The following is a 13,041-nucleotide window of genomic DNA, read 5'->3' as shown; positions in this document are numbered from 1 at the left end:
CCGATCACTACTAGGAAAAGGCCTACTAATGGCGCACCTAATTTGGCCATTAATGGCGCATTAGTGGTGCGCCATTAGTAGCACGCCATTAGTATATTTTACTAATGGCGCACCACTGGTGCGCCATTAGTATCTGGTATACTAATGGTGCACCCCAGATGCGTCATTAGTATATACAACAGTGCGCCATTAGTATGCCTCCCAGGGGGCCATCTATACCCAGGTGCTTTGGCATACTAATGGCGCACAACAAAGGGATGCGCCATTAGTAACTTCGGCATACTAATGGCGCACTGTTTAGTGATGCGCCATTAGTATCCTCTGGCATACTAATGGCGCACTATGATGTGATGCGCCATTAGTATGAATATTAGGTTTTTTTATTTTTTTATTTTCTGTTTTTTGCACAGGTTACAAAATGTATAATTGGACAAAATATAGACATCACACATCAACAACAGATTCATCGAATACAATAGAAGATTAGTCTCTGAATACAATTCATCATTTTAGTCTCCGAATACAATTCATCATATTAGTCTCCGAAATCAAAAGACCGAACAAAGATAGAACATTACAAGTCTCGAGACCGCGAGTAGCGAGTTTGTCGAAATTAATACTAATCCTAACAAGTCCTACTAATCATCATCATACAACTTCTACTCGTTATTAATAACAAGTCATACGATCATCATCCTGATAGTCATTGAACCAACCCTACTTAATTGTTCTTAGCACATGATCATCAGTATTAGGCAGGACCTAAAATACCCTATTTAAGGTAAAATAGCATAAAACAATATAGACCCTGACTCTCCATTATGGAGAATGGAGATCATCCTGTCTCCAATTCTTGCGCGGCGCTTCCTTTTGCTTCCAAGAACCTCCTTACGACTGTCCATACATTTTTTCCATTCTCTGATTAGCATGTCTCCACTTCTTCTAGAAATCCGGTATGGACAGTTGAGATTTGTAGGATGACCTGGATATAAGTTCAAAACTTGAAGGCTGCCATTCTGATACATCAAATGAGGCACACAATCCTCTGGAATTCTCTGTTGAAAAACATAGTAATAACTTCATAGTTAGCAATGATGTACTAGTTTTAGAAGTATGCAAAAGATGCACGGATGTCGTAATAGTAAGAAATCTTACCAGGGTATCTCCATGGTAGTTACCGTAGTTCAACACGTGCACTAGTGGCACGTATTGACCATAATGTTGAGGAGTTTGATTGTAGATATTGTAATTCTCAAGATCAGTACAAAATCCGACCAGATGATTTTTCTCCTGATAAGTTAACTCGGAGCCATCGGTGTAGTGGGTTTTGTCTACCATTTTCCGCACATTTTTTGAACAATCAAAATATGCTGTCAATGGAAATAAGTTGTCAACTATTTTGAAATAAACAATATAGATTAGTTAATAATTAACTATGTTTGAGAAACTCACATAGCGGTAGAACTGGAGGCGTATCAACAAGGACCCAAATGTCCATATTGTCTTGGTCGATGCCAGGATCACCAAGATCCATGGTGACAAGCATACCCTCATCAAAACCATACATCTTGCAAAATGCTTCCCAATTTTTGCAACCAAAATGGGTTACGCTCTCAGCATTATACAGATTTACTTCAAAATCCACATCATGATGTGTCCTTAGGTGAATTTTCTTCGTTTCAAAATTTTCATGATCTTCAAAATCCATCCTCTCCAAGACATAGCGTCTTGCATGGCATGGGATAAACTATACTCGAATTGTAAAAGATGAAATTACACGTCGGAATAGTTGAAGTCATGCTTAATTATGAAAAAAACACTTGTCGTCGTTGCGTACCGTTTCAACTTCGAAGGTCTCCTCGAGCTTAATGCTGAAGCGCCGATCATCGTCCAGGTGAGGCCTGTCGCACAGACCTCGACCGTCGTGGCACCAGTCGCACTCCCCCGAGAGACTTTCGTCGTCCGATGACGACATTTCCTATGTTCATAATTCAAAACTACATCATCTCTGTTGGGTCCAATAAGATAATCCACAGTGTGGTGAAAACACGCCCATCCAAATAGAATATGTGGTATGGGCTTTTTTAGTAGGTCATCCTACCAGATTAGGGTTTATCGATGACGAGCAACTGACATTAGTAATAACTATGAGTAGATATCACACTTCTATATGAATAACACAAGAGGCAGTTGATCCTACTTAATTAAGTACTAAGATACCCCGGCCCATGCATTAGTCGGAAGTGCCCCATATGTCCTATTTTTAGCAAAGTCATGCTAAAATTCACGGAAAATTTCAGCATGACCTTTGCTGAAAATAGGACATATGGAGTACCCGAATTTGCCGGAACGGAAGTTAATCGACATTCCGGCAAACTCAAGGGCCTCTCGGGTGGACAAGGCAAAAAAGGCCTCCATCACAACATGGAAAATACATTGGCATGTCAAGAATTGATACATCTTCTTGACCATCTACTACAATTGATACATCCTATCAAGAATGGTACACATCACCATATATTGCAAAGATGTACTGGTCAGCAGCAATTTTAACAAGATGTACTGGACAACAGCAAATTGAGCAAAAAAATGTACTGGACAGCAGTATATACAGGGGGAGAGGAAGAGGGGTTGGTACCTTGGGAGAGGAGGGTGTGCTTGGCTCTGCCGCCGTGCCTGAGTAGCAAGCACCTACGCCCCTGCCTTGTTCCACTTGTATCCTGCAGATCGAGAGAGGATGAGATGAATCAGATCAGTTGCTCATGCTTTTTACAAATTGTAGCTACTGTTTTTTATACCTAAACAAAATTGCCCTAGCAATATTTGCTACTGTTTTTATACCTAATTTTTTGCTACTGTTTTTTTAATTTGCTACTGCTTTTTTTATTTGCTACTGTTTTTATACCTAAACAAAATTTCCCTAGCTATATTTGCTACTCTTTTTTATTTGCTACTGTTTTTATACCTAATTTTTTTGCCACTGTTGTTTGGACTACTCCGTCAGCTCCTGTGACTGCCAGAATAAGTGCCGTAACATTTTTGAAGCTAACGTGACTACCCTGGCTGTGTTGTTTTGTTCCATAGTTGCTTTTTGTGTGTAGATTACTACTGGAGTAGTATTGTAACTAAACGTGTTACCGTCTGAGTATTCCACGGATGTTATTTGGGTACTTCTGACTAGATTATAGATTTTTTAGAAACATCTCTATTGCTCTGCTCTTTCTAGAACTTCAACTTTGACGTAACTGAATTATAGCTGTAGCTATGTAACTAAATCTGTTATTTTAGAACACCATTGGTGTTAATTGGGTACTGTCTCCTCGAAAGTGCAGTCGACTTTAGATTTCGGTTGTATTGATTTTCTGAACAATTGGAGAAATGATTCATAGTAATGTTCACTTGCTACATGCATGTTGTGTTATAGACTTATAGTGAGAAGGTGGTAGTCCTATACTCTGCTCAAGTTCTTCTTTCTGGTGCTTGTTTGTCTGACTGACTCCTGCAGCCCTGCTGCACCAGTTTGATGTATCGGTAAAGCAAGTTCAGACTATCTCTGGCCGATGGTAGCCACTTTGCATCTTTCGATGTTTAGGCAGCTTTCTTGCCGGTTGTTAAAAAATATTTAGGTGGAACAGTTTGGAGCACATACAATTTTGGAGTTTCAGTTTCGTCAGACTATATATGAATTTAGTTCAAAAAGTGTGTCAGTCCATCACAAAACATCACCAGAAGAATATATACCTTGACGCTGCCACTAGTAATTCGATTTAATTTAATACATGGGATGTAGCCTTTCTCTTATGTTTTTCAGCTACGGAGAGTAACAATTCTTCAAGCTCGGGAATTGAATTCTATGATAGCAAATTATATGATAAGTTTCTGAACAATTGTATTGATTTTCTGAACAATTGTATTGATTTCGGTTGTATCAAGGGGCAGATCATGCTCATCCTCTTCCTGGTGGTCTTATTCATCATACTCTTCGTTCTAGTGTTCTTGACATAGCAACATACTACTCGTATAGCATATAGTGTAAGTTGTGTTCCACATTAAGCATTCAAAGAGGAAGGAGGAGGCCGGAGGGGGAGGGAGAGGTGGGGCAGTACCTGAGGAGGCGGAGGAGGCCGGAGGGGACAAGGAGGAGGTCAGAGCGGCGCGGTGGTGGTGCGGACGAGGAGGAGGGCGAGGACGAGGACGACGGGGCGGCGGCGTCGGGAGAGGAGAGGGGAAGGGGATCGAGGGCGACGTCGAGGGGCGAGGAGGAGGTCGGGGCAGCTGCGTCGGGAGAGGAGAGGGGAAGGGGCAGCGGCGTCGGGGCGTCGGGGCGGAGACGAGGACGACGGGGTGGCGTCGAGGCGGCGGGGCAGCGGCGTCGGGAGAGGAGAGGGGAAGGGGCAGCGGCGTCGGGGCGTCGGGGCGGAGACGAGGACGACGGGGCGGCGTCGAGGCGGCGGGGCAGCGGCGTCGGGAGAGGAGAGGGGAAGGGTATCGAGGGCGAGGGCGAGGGAGAGAGAGGGGTTAGGTTTGGGCCGGGGATAGGCGAGGGCGAGGGCACTGAAAGATCGTGGATGTCGCCTAGAGGGGGGGGTGAATAGGCGCTTTAAAATAATTACGGTTTAGGCTTGAACAAATGCGGAATAAACCTAGCGGTTAATTTGACAAGCACAAAACCTACAACAACTAGGCTCACCTATGTGCACCAACAATTTATGCTAAGCAAGATAAACAACTAAGTGATAGCAAGATAAATGACAAGAAACAATATGGCTATCACAAAGTAAAGTGCGTAAGTAAAGGGTTCGGTTAAGAGATAACCGAGGCACGTGGAGACGACGATGTATCCCGAAGTTCACACCCTTGCGGATGCTAATCTCCGTTTGGAGCGATGTGGAGGCACAATGCTCCCCAAGAAGCCACTAGGGCCATCGTAATCTCCTCACGCCCTCGCACAATGCAAGATGCCGTGATTCCACTAAGGGACCCTTGAGGGCGGTCACCGAACCCGTACAAATGGCAACCCTTGGGGGCGGTCACCGGTACCCGTCAAATTGCTCGGGGCGATCTCCACAACCTAATTGGAGACCCCGACGCTTGCCCGGAGCTTTACACCACAATGATTGAGCTCCGAACACCACCAACCGTCTAGGGCGCCCAAGCACCCAAGAGGAACAAGCTCAAGGGCACCAAGCACCCAAGAGTAATAAGCTTCTCAACTTGTAACTTCCACGTATCACCGTGGAGAACTCAAACCGATGCACCAAATGCAATGGCAAGGGCACACGGAGTGCCCAAGTCCTTCTCTCTCAAATCCCACCGAAGCAACTAATGCTAGGGAGGAAAATGAGAGGAAGAACAAGAAGGAGAACACCAAGAACTCCAAGATCTAGATCCAATGGGTTCCCCTCACATAGAGGAGAAAGTGATTGGTGGAAATGTGGATCTAGATCTCCTCTCTCTTTTCCCTCAAAAACTAGCAAGAATCCATGGAGGGATTGAGAGTTAGCAAGCTCGAAGAAGGTCAACAATGGGGGAAGAACACGAGCTCAAAGGATAAGGTTCAATGGGGAAGAAGACCCCCTTTTATAGAAGGGGAAAAATCCAACCGTTATGTGCTCAGCCCGCACACGAGCGGTACTACCGCTCTGGCGGAAGAAGCAGGGAAAAGGAGCAACCAAACATGAACCTTGGGGCGGTAGTACCGCTTATAAGCGGTACTACCGCGCACCCCAGCGGTACTACCGCTGGAGGAGCAGAACACGGGACCAAAAATGCAGCAGCGGTACTACCGCCCGACCGGAGCGGTACTACCGCTTATAGGCGGTACTACCGCCCATCAGGGCGGTACTACCGCTTATAGGTGGAACTGCCGTGCAACTACTGCAAAACTCGACACGAAAAATGCAAGACCCAAAATCGAGGCGGTACCAGCGCGGAACCGTAGCCGTACTACCGCTTATGGCCATAGGCGGTACTACCGCTTTGGACAGCGGTACTACCGCTTGGGGTGATAAGCGGTACTGCCGCTCTGGCCGCGGTACTACCGCTAGGAAACCAAAACTGCTATAACTTCTGCATATGAGCTCCGAATTGAGCAAACTCAAGCTTGTTGGATTGAGAAAGACGAGTAGCATCAAAACAGCGACTGGTTATAGTAAGAAGAGGTAGGGGAGGTATGCCAAAAAAATGGAGGAGTGAAACCTCCAACCAAGAAGAACAGGCATAACCTCCAACATCGAAAACATCATAGAAGCTGCGAGTGAACTCCGTTTTCGATGAACTCGAGCTTGTCATCAAGATGACCATAAGCTCCAAAACTCACAAAGAGAAGAACCAAACAAGAACCAACAAAGATGATGCAAGGATGCAATGGTTTGAGCTCTCTATGAATGATACGATCAAGCTACTCATCGAGAGCCCCCTTGATAGTACGGCAATCGATCCTATAACCCGGTCTCCCAACTACCATCATGAGACCGGTAAAATAGAAAACCTATCAAGAGCAAACCTTTGCCTTGCACATGGTCCACTTGAGCTAGATGATGACGATCTTGACTCCCTCAAGTTGGACCACCTTTCTTGGTTGTGTTGGCTCGATGAAGACTAGTTGATTGCTCCCCCATACTCCACTATGGGTGAGCCACTCTTCCGCACATCTTCACCAGTCCATTGTCACCACAATGGACGGCAAGCTTCAAGCATTTGATCTCGTCATGATGCTTCACTTGAACTTGCGCACCGCAACATCTTCACAAGTCCATTGTCGCCACAATGGACGGCAAGCTTCAAGCATTTGATCTCTTCATGATGCTTCACTTGAACTTGCACACCGCAACCTAACCCCACAAAGAACTCTCACGAAGATCATGGGTTAGTACACAAAGCGTAATCGACAATGCTTACCACACCATGGGATCGCTTGATCCCTCTCGGTACATCTTGTGCGCTTTGTGTGTTGATCAACTTGATTCACTCTTGACTTAGTCTTGATCAACCTTGACTCTTTCCAACTCTCTTCATTTGGATGATGTCTTGAAGGTAAACATGAATAATCACACCATCTTCTTCTTCAAGACATGCTTGCAATAAGCTCTACTCTCACATGACCAATCTTTGGACAATTCCTTAATAACACCTTGGTCACCACATAAACTCCTTGAAACCAACACATGGACTTCAAGAAATGCCTATGGACAAATCCTTCAAATATAACTCAAGGCAACCATTAGTCCATAGAGATTGTCATCAATTACCAAAACCAAACATGGGGGCACCGCATGTTCTTTCAGGCACAATACTAATGGCGCACCACCCCTCGGTGCGCCATAAGTACATTCATACTAATGGTGCGCCATTAGTATTTTTTTTTATTTCTGCTCGAGCCAACAGGTTATCTTCCACCTGACCTGATCCACACCAAGTTCCCTCTACTAGCTCGACTGGTCAGCAGCTAGTTCTCACACCAGGAGGTCCTGGGTTTGATTCCCAGGCTCCACAAATTTTTTTATGCATTTAAAATGCTGTTTGATATTTATTTGTGTTTAAATATGTTCAAACTTATTTAAATCATAACAGTAATATTTTTTATAAGACAGTAATAATTATTTAAAAAATATCATCAAATAGTAATGCCGGTGGAGCGGGGGAGGGTGCGCGGGGTGCGGGGGGCCGGTGGACCGGGGGTGCTCGGCGGCGAGGGGGACCAGATCTGGCGAGGTGGGATAGCGATCGAGATGGAGGGGGATCGAGATCGAGTGTCCATGAAATTTAAAAATATTCATGATAGTTCAAAAAGTGCCCATGAAATACAATCGAGAAATGAAGGCTACGATTTAAATACAATCGATCTTAGCTAGCTATCTGTTCACAATCTTCTTGCCCTTCTTTTTCGCAAATGGAGTTCTTCTGTGGAACCGACGTCCTTTAGGTAGGGTGGTCCTGCTTCTTCTTGTGGTGTATGCTGCTACTTCATCATCGTCGTCATGTTCGATTCTCGGGTCGCCGTACTTGTCGAAGTCTTGCTCATTGGCTACTCCATCCATTCCGATGATCTTCCTTTTGCCTCTCCTCACGACAACACGACTGGGCTTTGACGGGTCGGTAATGAAGAAGCATTGGTCCACTTGGGAAGCCAGTACCCATGGCTCATTTTTCGCGGTGACGTTTGCGCCTGCGGTCTTGGATTTGGCTTCGGGTATAACCATGGTGGTGAAATACCGGTCTTCTTTTAGGACGCTCTTGGCCCATCTGACACGGAACATCGGGACCTTCTCTCCAGCATAGCTCAGCTCACAGATCTCCTCGATCCTTCCGTAGTATCTGTCCTTGTCGTTACCGGTGTAGGATTCCATCGTTACCCCGGAGTTCTGATAACCATCGCTCTTCATGTCCTTGGCCTCGGTGTAGAATGTGTAGCCGTTGATATCGTACGCCTCATAGGTCATCAGGTTGTGCTCGGCGCCCTGTGACAAGGCGAATATGAGTTGTTCTTCCGCGGAAGAATCCTCATGTAAAGGGTACGACAGAAGCTTCTCATGTCATTCCCTGGTTGTTTCGGTCCTTCGATTAGCATACTCATGTGAATGTACTTCCTCTTCATGCACAACCAGGGGGGAAGGTTGTACATCCACACAAACACAGGCCAGGTGCTATGTGTGCTTCTCTGGCTGCCAAACGGATTGACTCCATCGGTGCTCGTGCCCAGCACGATGTTCCTTGGATCGTTCCCAAATTCTAGGTCTTCGAAGTTCAACGCTTGCCACTGGCTCGCATCCTTAGGGTGACTCAGCATCTTGTCTTTTTTATCTATCTCCAGATCATTTGCGTCATCTTCTCGCTTCTTCTCCTCCCTATCCGCGTGCCAACGCAGGAGCTTTGCTACCTTAGGGTCCGCGAAATACCGCTGCAGACGAGGAGTGATCGGAAAGTACCACACCACTTTTCGAGGAGCTTTCTTCCTCTTCTTGTATCGAGTGATGCCGCACACCGGACATATGGTAGACTCCGCGTGCTCGTCCCGATAAATGATGCAATTGTTCATGCACACATGGTATTTCACGTGCGGTAAATCCAGAGGACACACGATTTTCTTCGCCTCCTCCAAACTGGTCGGGCACTTGTTCCCCTTGGGAAGACGTTCGTGCGAGAATGACATGTTCTCGTCGAAGCATGCGTCGGTCATTTTGTGTTTTACCTTCATCTCCAGAGCCATGAGCGTTACTTTCAGGCGGGTATCCTCGGGCCTGCATCCTTCATACAATGGAGTAACCGCGTCTAACTCAAGTTGATCCATCTTGGCTTTCTCTCGGGCGGCAGCTCTTACGTTATCCGTCTGCTTGAGAAGCAGCTCTTGAATATGAGGGTCCTGCACCCAGCCCATCGATGGTCCAGCGTCGTCTGCTCCGCCGGCATCATCATCTTCATGATCATGCCCGTCGTCTGCTCCGGCATCTTCCTCATCATCATGTCCTGCATCTTCTACATGATGACTGTGTACAGCATCACCGTCCTGATCATCTCCTGGGGATTCTTCGTCTTCTCGCCCGCCCGAGCCGCGGTGGTTGTCTTGCTGCCCTTCCTCATTTCTTGCCCGGCCCCCATGGACGACTTCGTAGTCATCTTCATCACCTTGCCACTGATAGCCATCCATGAAACCACGCAAGAGCAGGTGGTCCCGCACCTGCCAGGATTCCGGGTCCGCAATAAGGCTCTTCAGCTTGCATCTTCGACACGGACATCTTATCTCCGTCTCGTTCTTTTGAAGCATCTCGGCCTTCGCGGACCTCAAAAACCTATTCACGATGCCTTCGGTCATCATGCGGACCATGGTCGCCTGCGGGGTAGAGCAAAACGATATTTTAGAACCAAGAAAAAAATTTGGCATGACTTTCCCTATAAATAGGACCAAAAAGAATGCTTAATGCCAAAATTCTCGCCGAAACGGAAATGAATCAACATTCCGGCAAAATATTGGCAACTATCGCATTTCAAATACCGGTACACCTCCAAACACAAACACATATGCAACACCACAAACATATGCAACACCACGAACATACATAGATCTAGCTAGGCCATAAAAAGTGCATGTGCACATTGTTGTAGGGAGAACAACATAAATATAGCTTCCCCCCCTTACTTACCTATCAAAACAAGGTAATTTAACCACTTAAATTGAATGAATCTATGGTGGAAATGAGGCGAAAAAGAGGAGGCACCCGAGACAAGGAGGAGGTGGAGAGAATGAAGTGGGGAGAAAGTGAGTGTGGGTAGGAGAGGCTGTCCAAAATATCTTGTTGCTGCCCACTTACTAATGTCCCAGGGTGCGCCATTAGTATGTTTGGACAGGCGCACTAGTTAAAAAAAATTTGATACTAATGGCGCACCCTGGGCCTGGTGCGCCATTACTAGTTAGTAATGGCGCACTGTGTCTGGATGCGCCATTAATATGTTTGGACAGGCGCACTAGTTAAAAAAAAATTTGATACTAATGGCGCACCCTGGGACAGGTGCGCCATTAGTATGTTTGGACAGGCGCACTAGTTAATTTTTTTATACTAATGGCGCACCCTGGGCCAGGTGCGCCATTACTAGTTACAACTAGTAATGGCGCACTGTGTCTGGATGCGCCATTAGTATGTTTGGACAGGCGCACTAGTTAATTTTTTTTTGATACTAATGGCGCACCCTGCGCCTGGTGCGCCATTAGTAGTTTCAACTCTAATGGCGTATCAGAAGGTGGTGCGCCATTAGTATATACTAATAGCGCACCGCTTGTCTGGTGCGCCATTAGTGTCAATCTCATCTATAGCTCTTTTTCTAGTAGTGGATAACTTGCAATATAAACATGATGGTAACTTTTTTTATCAAAGGAAACTAAGTTGTTAAAAACATACACTCGCCTCGCGCGTGGGCCTCTTGGATGAACACAACACATGGCGTGCCACGGGAAAGTCACATAATGTTTAGTGTCATGAGGGGCACACGTGCTATAGGCGTGATAAGTTACGCAAAAACATCGTGGTAATTTTTGACCTATGGAAAAAGCTACCGAAACACACCTAGGTTTTTAGGTGCAAGTACCATGATAATATACGAACTGTAGACCCGGTAACTCATATACAATCCCTCATGGTAACTTTGACCGGGGGAGGTTGATGTACATATACCCTGATAACTTATGTGTAAGTACCACGGTATTTTACACATCGAAGACCTTATAACTTGTGTACAAAACACAGTGGTAACTTTGAAGGGATGTAGTTGTATACCTGGTACGTTCTATGTAAATAGCACTGTAAGTTATGCAACACATGCCTGATAACTTGCATACGAATACCATGGTAACTTTGTCCTGAGGAGAAATCATGTGGTAGACGTGAAGAAGTGGCAGTTTTCTCGGGGGTGGGCGCCCGAGATGTGCGGAAGAAGCAGGTTTCTCGGGCGAGCCTGCGGGGTCGTTTGGGAGGAGGCGAGGTCAAAGGACGAGGGATCGTGTGGTACTTTAAATGAAAGAAGTAGAGGTGTGGCAGTTTTGCTTATATGGCAATATCACAGTCCTTAACAAAATGTTAAATATCTCTCTCTACATCACTGCATCAGATCAAGTACGTATATATATAGCGCAACCTTATTTATCTTCGAACGAGGTGGTTCGTCACTGATTAATCTCTACCATACGTTTGCCACGGAGGCTAGCTAAGCAGTTCAGTTCAGTTGCACCCTCTGCGACGATAAGATGGCGTCCAGCGCCTCCTTCACCTGGGAGATCTCCGGCGCCGTTCCCCCTTGCGCCGGCCAGAACTCGTCCGTCGCCAGCACCTTGACTTGCAGCTGCAGGAACTTGACGTAGCTGAATGCCTTCTCGAGCATGGTGACCATGTCGACCTTGGTGCCGTTGGGCACCAGCTCCTGCAGTGTCCGGAGCCGTTCGCTGATCTTCTCCCGCCGGTTCTGCAACACGGAACGCTACGTTCAGATCCTCCGAAATCCGCAACGAAACGCAATGAATAATGAATTCGAGCAGTAGAAAGATTCGGTACCGAATTTACCTTTGCGGTGTGGCTTTGCGGGCCCCCCTTGGCCGAGGTGGTGGTGGGCGCCGCCGGCTTCGCCTTGCTCGTCTTCCTGCTCGCACCGCACGGCTTCTTGCTGGCCCGCGGCTCCGCCTCCTGGTCCGCGTACGATCGCTTCGAGGAACCGCGCGCCGGTTCTGCGGCATCGGGCGAGCCGTTGGACGTGCTCGGGAACAGGAGCCCGAACGGCCGCCGCGCGCCGCCGGAGCTCTGCGTCAGGCTGAAGCAGCCTGTGGCTGGGTCGAACCCTATGGTGGACGCTGGGCCCGCGTGCTGGTCCTCGTCCATGGCGTCCATCCACGCCTCCTCCTCCGCGAGAGCCTGGACCGCCTGGCCCCGCGAGGCGCGGTCGAACGCGAGCACGGACGCCCCCGCGCCTGCCCAGCTCGCGCTCTCCGGCGCGTAGGCGCTGGCGGCGCCGGCTGGCTCGTCATGGGCGTACGCATAGCCCCCGAAGAGCGCCGCCGCGTCCAGGCCTCCGAGCAGCGCGTAGTGGCCACCGTAGCCGAGCGCGTCGAACACGGGGGCCTCGGCGTCGAAGCCGCCGCCGCACATCACCATCGGCTCCCGCACTAACGCCATGATCGCGATCACGTAGCGCTACCTACCTAGTCTCACTATATAAGCTCCGTGCTGTGCTCCCACAGTGGTTGGCAAGCGGCGGGTGCTGCTTCGCGCCATGCGCCGGCTATATATATACATGCGACGGCGCACCGGCCCGGGCCACGCCGGGCACATGGGTGGGCGGGCATAAAGAAGCCGGTAGAACAAACAAAACACCGTGCGTGGAGAGGATTATACGAAGTACATCCGCATTAAATGCTCGAGCTAAATAGGTGATTGAGCTGCCGATCCTTGCCGTTCTCTGTCCCTCTCCCCTGTTCCAGGAGGCCAAGAACAAATACCGGATCTCCGGCAATCGGGTTTGCCCACTCGGTGGAGCCCCCAGAGGAATGCATGAAGGAAGGGA

General features: G+C 47.7%; 1 protein-coding gene across 1 annotated transcript; it reads right to left on the bottom strand.

The window, feature by feature from the left end:
• Positions 1 to 11,579: 11,579 nt before the first annotated feature.
• On the bottom strand, positions 11,580 to 12,718 carry LOC123141689 (transcription factor SPATULA-like). The gene is made up of 2 exons (XM_044560773.1): positions 12,048 to 12,718; positions 11,580 to 11,949 (listed from the first exon to the last, which is right to left on the bottom strand). The coding sequence occupies exons 1-2, from the start codon at positions 12,651 to 12,653 to the stop codon at positions 11,704 to 11,706; spliced, it is 852 nt and encodes a 283-aa protein (XP_044416708.1). The 5' UTR covers positions 12,654 to 12,718; the 3' UTR covers positions 11,580 to 11,703.
• Between the last annotated feature and the right edge of the window lie 323 nt (positions 12,719 to 13,041).

Source organism: Triticum aestivum, chromosome 6D, assembly GCF_018294505.1.
Source record: "Triticum aestivum cultivar Chinese Spring chromosome 6D, IWGSC CS RefSeq v2.1, whole genome shotgun sequence".
In the NCBI taxonomy this organism is placed as follows: domain Eukaryota; kingdom Viridiplantae; phylum Streptophyta; class Magnoliopsida; order Poales; family Poaceae; genus Triticum; species Triticum aestivum.
The sequence above is the reverse complement of the archived record's forward strand: the minus strand, read 5'-3'. Positions and strand labels throughout refer to the sequence as shown.

What these genes read in the sequence shown, in the direction of transcription:
- LOC123141689 (XM_044560773.1), bottom strand. Translation starts at nt 12,653, where the DNA reads ATGGCGTTAGTGCGGGAGCCGATGGTGATGTGCGGCGGCGGCTTCGAC. An exon ending in CGCAAAGCCACACCGCAAAG is followed by an intron (nt 11,950 to 12,047) that starts GTAAATTCGGTA and finishes TCCGTGTTGCAG; the next exon opens with AACCGGCGGGAGAAGATCAG.